Raw genomic sequence first — 18,788 nt, forward strand, 5'->3', positions numbered from 1 at the left:
GCTAATAATGTGCATTACTTTTTAAAATTAGGGAAACAATACAGAGATTACCTTCGAGAGGAACAAAGCTTCTTTTATTTTGTAGTACTCTGTGTGGCTGTACTGAATCTCCCCAAATCCCTTTCGAATTTTGCATTAGTATTAGTTCCTGTATTCTCCCAAACTCATGTGTTTGACCCTTACACTTTTCCTTCTCTCTGCTAAGTCTCCCGTGTCTGATAGCCATATAAAAATTCACATGGGAGGTGGTTTTCCAGACCAATATGCTCAGAGGAGATGTGTAAGTGACATTTACATTTATAGGGAGCAGGGCTTATGCTTCCCAGAGGTTACAATGCAAGGCGTCCTGCAGCAGGGGTCTCTCTCTCCCTTCTTTAATTATTCGACAAAGGGGATCTCTAGCTGCCTTCTTTAGGCAAGACAACTTGAACGTGAGACTCCACACTGGGTCCAAGGTAGATACCCAGGAAGCCCAGCAGTGGAACAGAATCCAATCAAAGCCCAGGACGTTCCACCAGGTGCTGCCTCCCTTTAACCTGTGCACAAGGTCTAGGGCAGAGACGCGATGGCAGCCAGGCCATGGCACCTATGTCTGCTGTGTACCGCAAGAAAGAACCAAGGAAGGCCCTAGGGCACGGGTGCGACAGTGAGCAGGAACTAAGCTTGGAGTGGGATTCCAAAACGGCCCCGTCCATGAAGAATGGACCACGCTAGGAGTGTGCCCTGGAGGCTGGGGCGGGCACACACCCCGCACCTCTCTCACAGGCACACACCCACACACTCACATGCACAAACTCTCATGTGCTCCCAATCTCCGGCACTTTTTCATACCCATACACTTGCAGACACATGTATGAACACACTCACTCTCACATGTTCGTAACACTCATGCAGACTCAGCCATACATTCATGTATTTGCACACACGCTCATACACCCATGTCACTCACATGCGCCTGCACACTTCACACTCCTATAGTCTCTCACAGTCTTACACTCACACACACTTGTACTAACATTCTCACCCACACTCACACCAGTCACAAGCAGACACTCATGCTCTCACACTTTCTCATATACTTACACTACACTCACTGGCACTCACACTCACGTGCAGTCTCTCACAGTGTGTTTCTCACGTCACACACATTATCACACTCACACTCAGTCTCATGGTCTTGTACACACACTCACAGTCTCACACAGTCTCACATTCTCACACAGTCTCTTGTACTCACACTCACACAGTCTCACACCCTCACTCACACCCACCCTGTGCTCCGACACGGCCCCACGGCTGCACGTGCTGCTCACAAACGGGTGGTCCGTGATGGTGGAGGGTCAGGTTCTGCATTCTGAATACTGGCCCCACCGCACCACCCTGTATCTGCAAACTGCACACCTGTGTCAAACAAGCCCTTCTTCCCACCCGAGAGCTGCCTGTCAGGAAACCAGGGCGCTGACTGTTCCTGGAAACCCATCCTTTCCATCCTGGCCCCTTCTCCAGGACAAGACCACCCATCAGGATCTCCACCGTAGGGGAGCTGGTTCCTGGCTCATTTCCAGGGGTAGGTGCAGCCAAAGGCACCCTCTTCTCACTGACAGCTGCCCCTCTACTCAAAACCCCCAGCTCTTCATCCCATCCACTGTTCTGACTAGCCCGACCCCAGGGTCCACAGGTGACCCCATGGCAGTGGTGACTGGGGCTGGGTCTCAAGTGTACACACTGAGCCCACGGCCCATGTGCCACACCAAAGTTACAGCAGGGACTTCCAGAACCACTCTTTCCACGTGGCTGCAGGTGGGGCAGAGGTGGGAGGAGCAAAGCACTTTTGCCTCACACTCTGATGTCTGGGTGACCTGTGAGAGGCCACAGCCCTGGGGACATTTCCTCAGGTGGTTCATTTGCTAGCTCTGGTATGCTGCCTACCAGGATCACTGCTCACCTCTCCAGAGAAGGTCTGCATAAACAGCAAGCTCCATACCTCTGCACTGCCAGCTCAGAGAGCTCTTGGATCCCTTTCTGTGGACAGAGGCAGGAGCAGCCAGCTGTCCCAGGTGGGGACAAGGATCAGGTCTTATTCAGCTCCAAAGTCTGTCCATGCTGAGACACCCTGAGGGTTCAGTACTTCTTTGCTAAGTCGGTGAGCTCTGAAGGGGTGAAGAGGTGAGGCGTGAATAGGTGAGCCCTGGGCCACCTGTTAGGAGCCCTGGCCCTGAGAGGTAAGGAGGTGAGGGGTGAACAGGTGAGCCCAGGCCACAGGTTAGGAGCCCGGGCCCTGAATCACTGACTTCTGAATTATACCCAAAGGAGGCCCTAGCACTTAGTAAAACTCTCCCTTCTTCCAAAGTGACTGATTTATAGTTTTCTTTAGTCGATGTTCTTTCTGATGATAAAGCTAATGTATGTCATTGCAGAAGATTAGAAAAACATATAGAAACATATGGAAGCTCCCTGGAACCTGTGAAGAGCCACATACCTCAATGAAGACACACGTGACTTTTACATTTCTTTTTCCACACTGAGGCTTAATTCCTGAGCACTCCCCAAGGGAATCATTTAATTATTTGAGTCCATCAATTACTTCTTACACACTTCACATCAACGTGAAATGACCAGCACCTGAAACAGTCTCCTCCTGTCCCCTGGCCTCCCTCCTACCACAGCCCAGCACCCCTCCTCCTCCACCCTCCTCAGCTGCCCTGGTCTTGCTTGGGACCACGAGGGGCCCCCTCCTATGCCCATCCTATCCTTGAGCTTCTGGTAAAACTGCAGAGGCCAGCAGTGTAGCCTCAGGACTCACTCCGCAACCTGCGGCCCTTCCCACTCACACCTGCAGAAAGGAGAGGTAACAGCCTTCACCGAGAATATTACATTATGTGCATCAACAGGAAACAAACAAACAAAAACCACACATGAAAAACAAAAAAATTCCAAGGTACGGCAAAGAACTGGCTGTAATGCAATGAGACTGGGCAGTTTGAACAATGAAATCATGAACTGAATAATGATATTGTTAAGACCTATTCTCCGAACACTACCTACAAAACTGGCCATGCCTATATATTTTTCTGGTAAGAAGTCAAATCCAGGAAAAGAGAAGAAAAAGGAGACCTCATGGGAGCAGGAGAGAGCTGCCACCACACAGACGGCTGTCATCTCTGGGAGGAGCTGATAAGGGGACAAGAAGGACCTTGCCAGCACTGAGGAGCACCTGCGGAGCTCTGGGCGATCCGCCTTCCCACCCCTGGCTCCCCAAGGTACCCCTTCTCAGAAAAAGCGAAGAGAAAGGGAACAAAACCCAAGCTCCCATACAGGGCTGTTCATGGGCAAAGGGGAGCTCCCAAAGCCCTGGGGGGGGGACACTTGCATCTGCCTGCACCCATGGCACCCACACCCTGCTCTCTCTGCTCTCTCACACCTGTGCCCACCCTGCTCCCAGCCTGAGGCCCAGGTGCTGGGGAAGAGCTGCCCTTACTTCCCTGCTGGTTCCCAGCCAGAAAAAAAAAAAAAAAAAAAAAATCCTGCATCCTCTCCTTACAAAGGCCGTGAGTACTCAGTGCAGGAATCTCAGGCTCCTTGAGACCCCTGGTGAATCTAGACCCCGGTGATCTACGGGCGATGTGCAGCTTCACCCACTCCATGCAGCTGGGGTCTCTGTGGAGGGAGGGACAGGCAGCGGCTTTTTCTTTACATAGTCTTGTGCCCCTCTTGTCGTGGTGACACGCTTATTGTCCACCAAAACATGGCATGGTGACGTGGTCTCCAAAGGTCAAGTGACTGGATGCTGCCCACCTCCTTGGCCAGTCCCTACACCGGGCATTCAGCTGTCTTCACCCAAGCCTCCTTTCCTCCAGACACTGGGTGCTACCCACCCAGAGCCTCGGGAACCATCTGACCTCGAGTGTAACATGGGACACATACCCCAGAGTCCCCCACACTGCCACTCCCAAAGACCAGCATGTTTCCTCATTTAGCAGTCTCACTGCTATTCACGGGTGGAGCTGGCATCAAGGACAGATAAGGAAACGTGCTAAGGGCTGGCCAGCCAGCAGGCTGCGCAGGGTCACCTGAGACTCTGCCATGCCCAGGATCTGGGATTCACCACAGGGTGCAAAAGGACACCAAGCCTGGGAGGCAGGAGGATGCTCAGTCATTCCGGCCCCACAGGGGGAACTGGGGATGGTGGGGCCTCAGCCCCAGGTGCATCCTATGAGGTGCCTTATCCAAAGCCACCATGACAGGGTGGAGGACGGTCCTGACAGGTAATCCTCATGTGCTCCGAGGGAAGAGCAGGAAAGCCAGTCCTTGACTGGGGACCCCCGGGGGCCTCGTGAGAAGGGGATGCATCGCTGTCAGAGCCCTGGAGAATCAGGGATTCAGGCCAAGACGTCGGGTGCTGCACTAAACACATGCAGGACTGAACTCAGCCCAGCCTGGGGGTTAGCACTGTTGCCATCAATTCACCCCTGAGCAGTCTGAAGTGCAGGAGAGGGCTTCTCAGATCACTTAGCCAGAAAATGTTTTTTAAATTTTGTTTAAAACACCCACAAAGCTCTTGCACAACTTTCCACTTTGTCCAAATACACTGAACTCCCAATTATGTAAACTAATTGAGAGTGTGACTTAGCACATCCTGATTGGTAAGTCAGTACTTATGTTGACCCTGAACTGTGATTCTGTGATTCAGACTGCTCTTGGAGACTGATCTTTGCCAGCGCACAGCAGATCCCAGGCCCTGAGCCTCTCCCAGGAAGTGTAAGGGGGGAAGGGAAGGAAGATGGGTCAAGTGTCCAGGAGCAGACACCCACCATGCTGCCCACTCATAAACTTCATGTCACCGCATTCTCTCCACTGTGGGGTCACACAGTCCACTCTGCGCTGGTGAAATAAAGCCACCGCCCAGGTGGAAGGCAGCCCATGGGATCGCCTGCCTCTGCCTCTGATAACCGATGCGTGACTATTGGCTGTCCTCTAAATCCCACAGCAGGGTCACAAATCCTGCTCTCGTCAGAACCACCCTGCGGCACGCTCCAGCCTCAATGAGCCAAGGGCCAGCTCTCCTGGAGGCTGGGACACGCACCTAAGTTGAGAACTGCAAATACACAACAGAACTGCAAATATACAACAGTGGTTCTCAAAGGCCATTGTCCACCTTTTATCACTAAAATCCTGAAGCTCGGGCCTCACCCATGAAGTCAGATCCTCCAGCGGTTAGACCTAAGTGTCAGTCTTTTTAAAAACTCCCTAGTGTTTCCAACACACAACCAAGCTCAAGAATCACAGCAGGTCTCAACCCTGAATTTGCACTGCATTATTTGGGGAGAGTTTTTAAAGCAAGTCTGACATCCAGGCCCCACCAGGGCCAACTCAATCTGCCACCCACCAGAGGTAGAAGCAGGTACCCGCATTTTTAGCATCTGCACTTTTAAAGCTCCCCAGGTGACTCCAACATGCAAGCCAAGGTGTCCAACCCCTGTTCTAAGAGATGGAATCCGCTCCTGGAGCAAATCTTCAGGATGCAATATTGACTAAGAGAGTAGACCTTCAGTGCTCTTACACAAAAGTAAGTAGGTAAAGTGGTGGATATGTCCATTTGTTTGACTGTAGTGGTCCTCTCCCTATGTACAGGTATAACAAAATATCATGTTAAACACCTTAAATATATACAATGATAAATAAGTTAATTAAAACATAGAAAAAACGGGGCCAGGCACCGTGGCTCATGCTTATAATCCCAGCACTCTGAGAGGCTGAGGAGGGCGGATCATTTGAGTCCAGAAGTTCCAGATCAGCCTGGGCAACATGATGAAACCCTGTCTCTACAGAAAAATACAAAAAAAATTAACCAGGCATGGTGGCACACGCCTGTCGTCCTAGCTACGCTGGAGGCTGAGGCGAGAGGATCAATTGAGCCCAGGAGGTCAAGGATGCAGTGAGCTGTGATCACACCAACTGCACTCCAGCCTGGGTGACAGAGTGAGATCCTATCTCAAATAATAAATTAATTAATTAATTTAAAAAATAAAAAGAACAGATGAAAACTCACGACATGCTAGAACATTACCTATTTTAAAACATGTCTTCTTTCATTTTCTATCTGGCATTAGAACGTAAAGTCCCCATAAGCTACTGATTTATCTTGATATGGTCCTCTAGGAATGAAGTGCGACATCACACAGGTGTGCCTGATAGGCTCTGGAAGCTCCTTGCATTCCAAGGAGTGAAAACAAATCACGGGCAAAGACTGCTTCATGGTGAACTTGAGGCCTCCGGACTTCAGCTCATTCACACACACCCACGAATCTTTTCAAGAGAGTGCGTAAAAGGAGGCAAGGTGGCATGACAAGGATGCCCCAACACTATTCCCGGTTGAAATGCTCCCAGAAATGGTTTTAGGAGCCTTCTCCCAAAACTGAAACAGGACTGATTGACCAGCCCCTTCCACCTGGAGGGCATAGCCTTAAAGAGCTGTGCAACTTGCATTTTTTCACAAAGTAATGTGTTAGGAAATCATTAGCCAGGGTTCTGACGGACATATCAAGATCAACCCAGGGAAGAGCCTTCCCGTCCCAGGCCCACCCTCCCTCAGTCGCGCTGTCTCCATGCCTAACCCTGATTCTAAGAGAACGGGTGGGCGCCGGCAAAACTGCAACAGAAGGTGAAGGGAGAGAATCCCATATTTTAGATTGCAAAATTGAAAATTCTTTCCACTGGGAAACACTGAAATCCAAGGCTAGGTGGTGGCATTTCTTCTAAGGCGGCATATTTAAAAGGGAAATGATATGTCCAAACAACGAAGCCCTCCAACATGAGAAATGTCAGCAATACCCGGTGTTTTGTAAGTCAACTGTAACCTAACGTGCAGATGTGAAAAGCTGCAAACCACAGAAGGGGGACCCCCGCCTGCCTCACACACTGCCCTGCTTCAAAGACCCCGAAGACCCCATCAACGGAGCTTCTGTACGGGCTTCAATTCCTGCCTGTTCACAGGGATTGGTTTTCCTTTTGGATCACCCCCATCACGTGACCTTACTGGCCTCTTCCCCAAACACTTCGCCTTTTTTTGTTTGTTTGTTTTTCTTCTGACGGAATCTTGCTCTGTCACCCAAGCTGGAGTGCAATGGTGTGATCTCGGCTCACTGCAACCTCTGCCTCCCAAGTTCCAGTGATTCTCCTGCCTCAGCTTCCTGAGTAGCTGGGACTACAGGCACGCGCCACCATCCCCGGCTAATTGTCGTATTTTTTAGTAGAGACGGGGTTTCACCATATTGGCCAGGCTAGTCTTGAAATCCTGACTTTGTGATCCACCCACCTCAGCCTCCCAAAGTGTTGGGATGACAGGCATAAGCCGCGGTGCCCGGCCAACATTTCCTCTTTTAATCACCATGGTGTTTACTATCCCGTGCCTCAGGACGGATACAAGGGCTGTCCACCTTCAGGGCCACATGGGCTGCGCTGAACGTAAGTGTGGCCACGGGTCCACCTGGCTGATGAACTCTGGGGAGTGACGCAGCCGGTGACTTCTGGCAGAGGCCATGGGAGCAGGGAGTGCTCTCAGGAGTGTGGGCAGCCTTGGGTGCACGAAGAGGGCTCACCCCTCATCCCAGGCCCCGGCATGAGGCCCACATCAAGCCACAATGCAGTGGACATGTGGCATGACTGGAAGAAAGCCATGTTGCTGTGGAGTTGTTATAAAACTGCTCCACCCTGACAAAGGGAGAGAATTCTACCACCACCTACCTAGGATTCCATAAATTAGCAGCTCCCCTGAGCCAGCACTCAGGCTGTTAGGATCACACAGACCAGCCCACTTCCAGTGCAGCTCAGGCAGCGCTTCTGGGGACAAATGAAACACGCCAGAGACCTGGTGATGCCAAATGACTTTCAAGCATCAGGGGGGAAGTTGTCCAACAAGTTAGGAGCAGCCATAGGACCCACCAGTTCCCCAACAAGTTACAGAGCTGCCACAGGACCTAGCAACCCCTCTCCTGAGCAACGCCCCAAACAACTGAAAGCAGGTGTTCAGACAAACACGGGCACACCCATGATCACAGCATCACCATTCACCAAGGCCAAAGGTGGAAACGACCCAGGTCTCCATCGAGAGAGGAATGGATAAACAAACTGTGCTCTATTCCTGCTGTGGAATATTGCTCTGCCATAAACAGTACTGAAGTTCCCACATGGGCTATAACACATCTGGCTTGAAAACATCACACAACACGTCACAGGAGTCAGCCACAAAAGGCACATATAGTGTGATGCCATTTATGTAAAATGCCCACAGTAGGCACATCCCCAGAGACAGGAGGGGATGAGTGAGTGTCAGGGGCTTGGGGAGGAGGTGTGGACGGGAAGTGACTTCAAGGGGTATAACGTTTCCCTTTGGGATGATGACAAATTTCTGAAACTGGATACTAATGATGGTTGCACAGCAATGCAAATGTCTTCACTACCACTGAACAGTACACTTAAAAATGATTAAAATGCTAAATTTTATGTTATGTGTATTTCACCACACTAAAAAATTAATGAGTATTTTTTAAAACTGAGGGATGATTTCTGTTTTCCAGTGTGGGCCGGACCAAAGATTTTCATCTCAAAATGCAAATGACTTTATTGTGAATTACTTTATTTTTATTTTTCCTTTGACATGAGTGTTAGCACGTTAAATTTAGTTTTTAGTATGTGCTTAAGAAGGTTATATTAGCTATGATGACTTTCATCTCAGGAGAGTAAAGATGGCATTAGAAGGTATCTGTTATGGAAACAATACTTCATTTTGGGCCTGAGCCAGTGAAGATCTCTTGCTGTGGCTATCACGGGCAGTGTAGGCTGAGCAGAAGATGATCTGCAATCCACACCTCAAAGTCCCAGAAGGCCCAGATAGCACCTTCTCCTCTGTGGCCCGAGCCTCTCAGCAGTGTCTTCAGAGCGCCCACCAAAGTGGCGGGGTGGGAAACCAAGTCCCCCTGCTTTGCAGAGTGAGAGTCTCTGGGGCAAATGGAAATGATTCATCAACTCTAAAATTTCAAAGTTGGTTTTATGCAATAAAAGAAAGTCACTGCAATGGCAGTTTCCCAGAGCAGACTTGAGTTTCTCATTCTAAAATGTTTTCCGAATTGGACACCCACAGAGCTCCCTGTAGTGCAGTGGGCTGACTCGGTTATTAAATGTGCACTCACATACACATGGCTTGTTCATATCCATGGCCCTAAAGCATCAGGGTCTGAAGTCGAGAGGAGCTGTGTGGAGTCCTGACCCTTGGGCAGGAGTCTCTTTTTAGAGCTCTCAAGGCACATAAATATCCCATTTCTCTCAGCCACCTCCAGAGACTGACGCTCACAGATGGAGAAAAAACCTTGTTTTGCCCGTGGTAGCAAACAGAGAGTAAGAGTCCCTCGTGGACACATGTCCAGTGCCAGGGGCCCTGGCTCCTCGGCTCCCAGACCTCCTTTACCCTGGTTCTCTGATGTGAGTACCAGGAAGTCCCTCTTATAAGACCTGGGTCCTAGGACCTCACCCAGCTGCTTGGAGGGTGCAGTGGCCAAGGGAAACCTCTCAGAGAAAAGGTGAGCCTGGGCTGACTGTGACCATCCAAAGACAGCCCCCAAAAGGCGGACGTGCTGGCATGAGACCTGGTCTCTTGCTGACGCCTGAGTCCTTGGAGGGCTCCAGGAGTGTCTATGCTTGGTGCTGCAGTCAATCCTCCATCCTCCACCCCAGATGCGCATGCTGGTGTTTTCCCCCATGCGCCGAGGGTCTGGCACTGGCAAGGTGACGCCCGTAACTGGGGACTGCTCAGTTATAACACACAGTACAGAAATAACGACACCTGGACCTTTAGAAAGTACCGTGGATCCCCTGTGTCCCCAGCATGGCTCTGAAACCCCCATATCCAGATCACTAACAGCCAAATCCAAGGCCTCTTCATTCTTCCAATGTCCAGCTGCTGGGGGGGCAGGCGCTGGGGCCCACTTATTCACTTCCCTCCCTCTCTCCTGAGATTCTTCCTCTGCAGAGTTGGAGGCCAGTGCCACCCCCATGGCACCCCCATGCTGCCTAAATGTTATCCTCCATTGTCTCTGCGCCCCTAATGGAGCTCCCGGGCTCAGTGCACCTTCTCAGTGCCTTCTCTTCTGGTAACAAAAAGGAGAGAGGAGAGGAGAGGAGAGGAGAGGAGGGGAGGGGAGGAGAGGAAGCGAGGGCCCAGCCCAAGATTCCGAGGCTCGCCTCTGCCCTCAGGGAAGAGCCATGCCCCTTGGCCCCCATCCTGGCCCTCCATGGTGGAGCCTATCTACATCTCCAGCCTCACTTCCCAGCACTGAACTTCCCTGGCACACTATGCTTTCTCGCAGTCCGCCTCTCCTCCAGACCGTCTGTCTGGTAAGGATCCCTCTGCCTCACAAGGCCTGGCTGAGAGGCTCTGGCTGAGCACCCCCGGCACGTTCCCCAACTCTGGAGTTGAAATGAGATGGGACTGTCTGCATGTCTCCACTTTGTGAGGCTGTGAGCCTTCTGCCACGCAATCAGAGCTTGCAGATGACCTGCTTTCTGAACCCTAAAGCGCTCTTCCAGCTTTCACATTTGGTTCTTTTGGTTGGGGTTTAGCACACAATTTAAATCAACGGGCTCCCCATGGTCAACTATTAAAAGCTGACAGTTTCCATTGCTCTGAACTTTCTTTAGGATGCACAGGTTATCAGCCATGGGTTAGCACTAACAGAGCAGGTGCCGAGTCTGGGAGGGACATTGAATGCCTGGTGGGAATGCCACAGCACTGTCTGCAAGCAGAACAGGGCCTGCCAGGTTCCTGTCGTCACAGGGTGGAGGTTGATGTAACATGAATAAAATATTTTGACAACATGAAGCAAAGAGCCCTCAAGGTATGAAAAAAAAAACCCACAGAACTGGCTTTCTGCCACCCATGGAATCATAAATTTCACAGGTTGAGTCATTTCTTTTGTTACTGGGATATCATCAGTTGAAATCTTCCCCCACTTAAAAGGGTATGATGCAAAAAACCCACCACGTGCAGGTTGAAACCAGGCTGAGACCCAGAGTGGGGCGGGGACAATGAGCCTGGAAGCAGCACCCAGTGCAGGCTGAAACCAGGCTGAGACCTAGAGTGGGGCGGGGACAATCAGCCTGGAAGCAGCACCCAGGGCCTCTTCCACAAAACACTGATGGTGGCAGAAGTCAGATCAGAGTGAGGGAGCAGGGCCTCATGGCTGGCGGACACTTGTGGGGAGCAAAATGCCCCCGAACCAACTCCCTGAATCTCACCCATTCTACAAGAAGGACATAAAACTGTGCTCACTGGCACAGAGAGCGCCCAGGTCTCAGCCACCAGAGCTTTGTGATATCCCACCTCTGGACAGCCTCTCTCTGGTCTTGTGGGTGGGCAGGGCTACCCTACACTGTCCAGTGATAAATCCTCCTCAGTGCCCATTCAGCAGAGCAATTCTGGTCTCGAAACGATCATCTGCAGTTCCGCCTGTCCCAGACCCCTATATCTGCAAACATATGTCGAACTCTTCCTGCATGCCAGGGAAAAAAAATAATGAGCACTTCCCTCAAGAGGTTTGCTGCCTGGTGTAAGAGGGTGAGTTTAGTGGAATTAGGACATGGCCATGGGGTGCAGTCAGAGAGATGAGAGATCTGTTATGTGTCCCAGTGAAAATGAAAGTACTTAAAACAGTGTAGGCACTCAGGCACTCAGAGTAACAGTTCTTACTATTTCCAACATCATCAACATCACCATCACTAACACCACCATAAACATCATCACTATCATTACATTCATCACCGTCATCATCACCATCACCAAACCATCATCATCACCATCAGCATCATCACCATCATCACAGTCATCACCATCATCACTGTCACCATCACCATCAACATCACCACAGTCATCACCATCATCACCATCACTATCACCATTATCACCATCACCATTACCACCATTAACATCATCATCACCATCAACATCACCACCATCATCAGAGTCATCACCATCATCACCATCACCATCACCACCATCAGCATCACCACCATCAACATCATCTCCATCACCATTGTCATCATCACCATCACCAGCACCATCACAGTCATCATCACCATCAACATCATCATCATCATCATCACCACCATCATCATCACCATGATCATCACCATGATCATCACTACCATCAGCAGCAGAACCACCATTATTATCATCGTGCTCGTATAAAAGACTTTCTCAGTAAATACTTAGCCTTCACATATAATTTTCATCTCATAAATAATGCAGAATACCCAGAAGTCCCCCAGAGGTGCACTGGGCAATGCTCTTCCCAACTCTCTACCACAAGTGGTGGTCTTTCTCATAATGAGGACATAATCTGCAAATAGTGAAAGGCTCTGGTAACTTCAGGATGCTGAGGTCTCTGTGACAAATCTTCATCTACCGTCAGAATTAAGAAAGCTGTGTAGCAGTCTGTGTCCAGGGATGAGATGGAAGGCAGCCCAGCAAGAAGGGGCTCATGTAGACATGGCGCTCTCAGAACTTCCAGTCTACAGTTTCCCCTTGTGAGTGAGACTCAAGAGAGTCTCCAGTCAGTCAGGCAATGCCGCACCATCTATGGGGCTGACCCTCACACACACAGATGTGGAAATGATTCCCCTTGCAGGGTAAGTGATGGGACCATTCTGGGCATGTCATGAGCCTTTCAGACATGCCAGGATCCTTCCTATTCACATGTGGAGCTAAGCTGAAAGAGGAGGACTCTAGCTCAGCAGCCCTGGTCTCCTTTGGCCGGCTGAGGAGATGGATATGGGTTGGGGGATCTAAGATGCCTTCAAAGCGCAGGCACTCCAGCAGCATCCCCAACCTTCTGACGATGTCCCAGGGACTCGGAACCAGCTGCTTTGCTACCACACTTGTCCCTGCTAGGATCTAGTGATTTTTGTTTTCTGCTGCTTGCCAAAGTAGCCACTTCCTATTGAGAAATGTCAATACTCAAATGTCAATACTCAAATCAAAAAGAGTTCCAGTGTTTTCTATACCTGCCAGGGAGGAAAGAAACGATTCCTTCCCTGCTTAGCTGCAGTGCCTGAGAGCTGTAGAAGTAAGTAATTTTTTTTTTTTTTTTTTGAGCCAGAGTGTTTGCTCTGTCACCTAAGCTGGAGTACAGTGGCGCAATCTCAGTTCGCTGCAATCTCTGCCTCCTGGGTTCAAGTGATTCTCCTGCCTCAGCCTCCCAAGTAGCTGGGATTACAGGCATGACCACGCCAGGCTAATTTTTTAACTTTAGTAGAGACAGGGTTTTGCCATGTGGACCGGGCTGGTCTCGAACTCCTGACCTCAGGTGATCTGCCTCCCTCAGCCCAGTGAGCAATTTTTAAAGGGATTTCTATCAGGTCAGAAAGTCCTGGACTGAGATCCAAAAGCCTGCCATGCAGTCTGTTCAGAGATCACCTCTACACTGTGCAGGCTTTTTACACTAAATGAAGTGCAAGTCTCAAGGCTTGCTGCATCTCCCAGCTTGGTGCTTACCTAGCACAAGAGGCACGTCCTGGAAGAGGAAGCAGAGCTCCCAGGAAAGGCACGGCTCCCTCTGCCCTGTTTCCAACGCTGCAGCTAACCCTTCAGTGTCCATTCATCACTGCTCATGGACAGTTGCTCACGTGTGTCAGGGTTCCTACAAGAAGGTCACTTCCCAATTTTAAAAAGCTCTGGGGAAACTGGTATCCGGTTTTGCTTATATCTAATCTTCTGACATCTTTTTAGTTCTGACGCTAGAAAAAAATGGACAAATGGTCCGAGATGCCTGTCAAATATGCATAGATTAATAAATACTTTACATTTGTATTGTCAATACCCAAATATACACTGAATTTTACTGGTCTATTGCTGAGATATGAAAGTCCTTCAACTTCAAAATGGTAACTAAATAACTTTTATAATAAAATGAATTAAAGAGGATCTAAAATCAAAATCAAAATGTGTTACTGGGTTGGGCACAGTGGCTCACGCTTATAATCTCAGCATTTTGGGAGGCCGAGGTGGGCATATCGCGAGGTTGGGAGTTCAAGACCAGCTTGGCCAATATGGTGAAACCCCATCTCTACTAAAAATACAAAAATTAGCCGGGCATGGAGGTGCGCGCCTGTAGTCCCAGCTACTCGGCAGGCTGAGGCAGGAGAATCATTTGAACCCGGGAGGCGGAGGTTGCAGTGAGCCGAGATTGTGCCACTGCACTCCAGCCTGGGTGACAGAGCAAGACTCAAAAAAAAAAAAAAAATTATTATTAAAGTAATCAGTTTGGCTGGGAGCGGTAACTCACGCCTGTAATCCCAGCACTTTGGGAGGCCAAGGCAGACATCACAAGGTCAGTAGATCAAGACCATCCTGGCTAACACGGTGAATCCCCATCTCTATTAAAAATACAAAAAATTAGCCGGGCACGGTAGCGGGTGCCTGTAGTCCCAGCTACTGGGTTGAGGCAGGAGAATGGCATGAACCTGGGAGGCGGAGCTTGCAGTGAGCTGAGATCACATCATTGCACTCCAGCCTGGGCGACAGAGTGAGACTCTGTCTCAAAAAAATAAATAAATAAAAATAAAAATAAATAAATAATGAGTTTACCAAGTAATTTAAAAACAGCCAATCTGAGGGTGAATAATATGATGTGGCTTTCTAAAACTCCAGGCCTTATAACTGTTTATTTGCAGCAAGAACGGGGAATCACTAAGGATTGAATTCAATCAATTGGAAGACATATTAACCTCAAGAGACCACTATATGTTAACCTAAGCCATGGAGTCCTCTTCTCCACATACACTCAGATGCCTCCAGCCTCCTCCAAATCTACATGAGATTGTTATCCAGGAGAAAAGACTTCTGATTTTAATGTTTCCAAGTAACTTCTTTCAAGAAGGTTTGGTGAAGTAAGTCAGCTGTGATACTGCAGATAGTTTTGTTCTCATTGGAGCCTTTTTTGTAAACTCAGAATTTCCCAAATATATTTGTTTAATGCATCAACCTGGACCTATTGTTCAGGAACTGCTACCCTGCTGTGGTGTAGTGGTTGCTATACAGCTGTATTGTAAAGTCCAATAATCTACTCATGGGGGACTCTCCAGGCTCCTTCAAACTCCCAGCTCAGGACATACAAAGACGGAGTTACTCAGGTAGGCTGGAATGACAGCTGTTTGCTCAGTCACACCCCTAGTAAGTGAGAGGTGGATGTGGACGAGCCTTTCTTCACACCTTCCCTGGGCCAGGCACTGGGATAGGGTTTCCTTCTCACAGATGGAGTGAAGAGAAATTCACAGAGACACTGCCCTTTACACATGTGCGTCACTCAGGCAGCCCACAGCACACTCAGACCTGACACCAGGATCAACATCTGCAGAGCGTGTGCTCCTTCCCGCAGGCCACCCCACACCTGAGTTGGGACTGCAGTCCTCACCTGTGTGACTCCAAAGAGGCTGGAGACACTGAGTCCACACCGCAGGGCACAGACATTTGCTCTACTACGCCGGTCCCATGTGAACCTGGGCGGGCCATGTAACCTACTGACATCTCCGTCAACACGACTATAAGGCAGGGACTGGTGCCTGCAGCCAAGGTGCTTAGGATGACGACATGGGCCAGCACACCTAAACCAAGAACCACGTGGGCATAAATGGTAGCATCTCTCATCAGTGTTACCAGCCCATGGTGGGAATCACATGCACGGTGTCACATAGCCATATTCTCCCTCGTCCTTTACCTCTCTGGTCTTCACTTTTAGAGGCAAGTCCCTCTAAGGAGCCAGCGGCCCCCATTTGCCAACACACCCCAACGTGCCAATGTGGGAGGCCCTGGCATCATATGGATGCCACACTCTCTGGCTCAAGGTTATCCTTGGGTCCTGGTCCCTGCATATCACTGCCAGGGCTCCCAGAACACAGCTCCGTCTCTCCACCTCCTGTAGCCTCCCAGCGGCCCCCAGGCATAGCCGCTACAGCCTGGCTGCCCTCCCCTGGCGTGCACCTCTGTGCAGGAGCTTCCAGACCACATGATCTCACCCACACAGTCCCCTACTGAGACAACCTTGCTCCGTTTCAGTGCCCTTCTCTGCCTGCTGAGTGTCTTCCCTGGCCGACATGACCACCTCCAGCTCTCTGGTCCCCTCGGCTTTCATGACCTCCCAACAGAAAGAACACTGTATAGTAATCTGGTCCCAACATGCAATTTGCCCCATTACATCGATGCAGCTTGAAGACAGTGCTGCTGTGACCTAGGCAGAGGTCGCTGCCTGTCCACCACTCCCAGCCCTGGTTCTTCCCAGGCCTCAAAGCTAGGCAGAAAGGCCCTGTGCTGGTTTCTAAACCACCAGCCTCAGGGGAAAAGGACACGTGCAGTCTTGGCCTCCCTGCAGTTAGCATGACCCCCACCTGGTTTTGGGGCATCCCCAGGAGGCCCCTGCACCTGGCCCCATGGCTCTGGGCCCCACCACAGCTCTCAGTCCCCTCACCCATGAGCCTGCTCCCCCAAGCCCCTCCCATCACTAAGCTGCTCTCCGTGGTAGAACCCCTTGTGGACCCCGAGCCTCCACCCAGCCACTGCCTTCCATAACCAGTCCCCCGACACCACCATGGCCAACTCTGACACGTGTATTTGTAATCAGAACATTTTTATACCACCACTGCTGAATCACTTCCTTGTGACAAAGCTGTCTGAGGGCTCAGCAGTCCTCTTCATCCCCAACCTTCAGCCCCACTGAAGTAGCTGGCATTTTTCCACAAAGCCCTGATCTATACCACAAGGACAGAAGTAAGTATGCTTCCTTCGTAAATCCACCAGCATTCATGAAGGGAGAACGGTTTCACTGTTAAGCCCACTCTGCAATGAAGGCATGAGGGGCTGTCCCTGCCCCTGCACTGACGTTAACAACAGGTCTTCTGCCTGGTTCTCCCACCCTCCAAATCTCCCACCAAGGGACCACACCAGCCTGACAGCATTTGGATCCTAGGCCAAAATTCACGAGAGTTGAAACTGCAAGGGAAATGTCCCTCCCTTGTGGGTTTTGCCAAAAGCGAACCTACTAGGCTGATTTCTCATCACACATTAGCCTCCCGTGGAGCACCTCCCGTGGAGCCCCAGCTCACCTTGCCGCCCAGGGGCCCTGTTGGGGCCCTCTCCTGTGTCAGGCAGTCTGCTGCTTGCCCGGAGCCCGCCTCCCACGCTGTCCGGAGACACAGAGCCATTGGCCTGGCTACCGAGGGCATTCATGTGGGTAGGGATGGGTTCGAAGGTGGGATCCAGCTCCAGGATCAGCCTGTTGAGCTGTTCGATGGACTGGTCGATGTCCAGGGTGGGCGAGCCTGGGGAGGGGCCTGTGCTCAGCTCTGGGCCAGCTCCATTCATAACCTGGTCGCCTGGAAACCTGGGTTTGAACGCTTTGCTGGGAGAGGGCTGCTGTGTGTCAGAGGGGTGTGGCCCACTGCCTACACCCCTCTGGACAGCCACCCTACTGCTGGTCCCTCGGGTGGGGGTGAGTGGGACTCTGGGCTGGGCCTGGACGAGGCCGGGATTGTCTGCAGGGCCGCGGCTCACCAGCCGGGCTTCCCCATCGGGGGCGAAGCTATACTGGTGAGCTACAACCATCTGCTGCTGGCGCACCCAGGTCTGTGTGGAGTAGCTGCTCTGCCCGTAGGCCTGCATCTGAGAGGACACTGAGGGCTTTCTCAGCAGGGGCTGGGGCTGCTTGGGTTCTCGACTTCCGAAAGTCCGCTCCCGCTCATAGGGGCCGTCCATGCCAAGGCCCAGGTCCGGAACAAGGGTGCCCTGCGGATCTTCACCAACGTTGTTCCCAAAACCGTCAGATAGGAGTGAATTCTGGCTGCTCTTGTGGCAGGTGAAGGGACCCAGGTGGGCCGACTGCGGCCCTTCCGAGGAGGATAGGGTCCCAAGGCTGTCCACACTGTGCAGGTCGTGGTGGGGCATCTCGTCATCCAGAATGTCCGTCTCCCGGTCCTTCAGAGCAGCGTCTCCATTCACATGAACCTGGGCCGGCACCACGTGGCGAGTCCCACTGTACTTGCTTCGAGCATCAGTCATTTCCTTGAGGGAGCTTCCAGGATCCTCCAGGCCAAAGCCACTGAGCAGCTGGTCCAACTCGGCCTTCTCCTGGGCGCTCAGGCCCCTCCTGGTTCCTGGAGCCAGGCGCTCTTCCGTCTTATCAGTCCTGGCAGAGGCTGTAGAGTGGCCGGAGTCACTGCTGACAGACAAGGTGTGGTCACTGTGGTCTGGGCTGTTGGTGGTCGGGACGGTCTGGGGGCCACCTGGGATGCCAGGATCTGAGGAGCTTTTCTTCCTCACCTTCGCGTAAAGGCTGCCATCGACAGGGCCCTGCGTGTGTAGCACTGCGGGGGAGAAAACCAGAGAGAGGCTTTCAGTCCGGGATGAAAGCAAGTCTCACACCCTCAGAATGAGTGTGTGCATTTGTCTAAACAAATAAATGGATTCAAACTATGATTTACAATAAACAGGGACAAAGATCCCTCTAAGATCACAAAGTTCTATATAGACTCTGGAGGATGCCAATGAAAAGGCATTCAAATGAACATCTTCAGGTGCTTGAATCATTTCTACCTTTCCATGCAGAACAAATTGTCATTCTGAACTCTGGGATTCTTCACCTTTTGAATCATCTTGCCTTTGGGGCTCATTGTTAATTTCATCACGACTGTGAACGTTGAGGCCAGCTCGGCTCATAAATCCCCAAGAATGGACTGTTCATCCTAGACAA

General features: G+C 50.9%; 1 protein-coding gene across 17 annotated transcripts in view; it reads right to left on the reverse strand.

Moving 5' to 3' along the window:
- Window positions 1-18,788, reverse strand: part of TNS3 (tensin 3) — a 309,033-nt gene that overhangs the window by 71,277 nt on the left and 218,968 nt on the right. For all 17 annotated transcript variants that reach the window (XM_031665397.1, XM_031665393.1, XM_031665405.1 and 14 more), the window contains one exon: window positions 17,146-18,402. In XM_031665397.1, the coding sequence (XP_031521257.1) occupies window positions 17,146-18,402 (1,257 nt within the window). The remainder of the gene's footprint in view (window positions 1-17,145; window positions 18,403-18,788) is intronic.

The sequence above is a fragment of the Papio anubis genome, chromosome 4, assembly GCF_008728515.1.
Source record: "Papio anubis isolate 15944 chromosome 4, Panubis1.0, whole genome shotgun sequence".
Taxonomy (NCBI): Eukaryota; Metazoa; Chordata; class Mammalia; order Primates; family Cercopithecidae; genus Papio; species Papio anubis.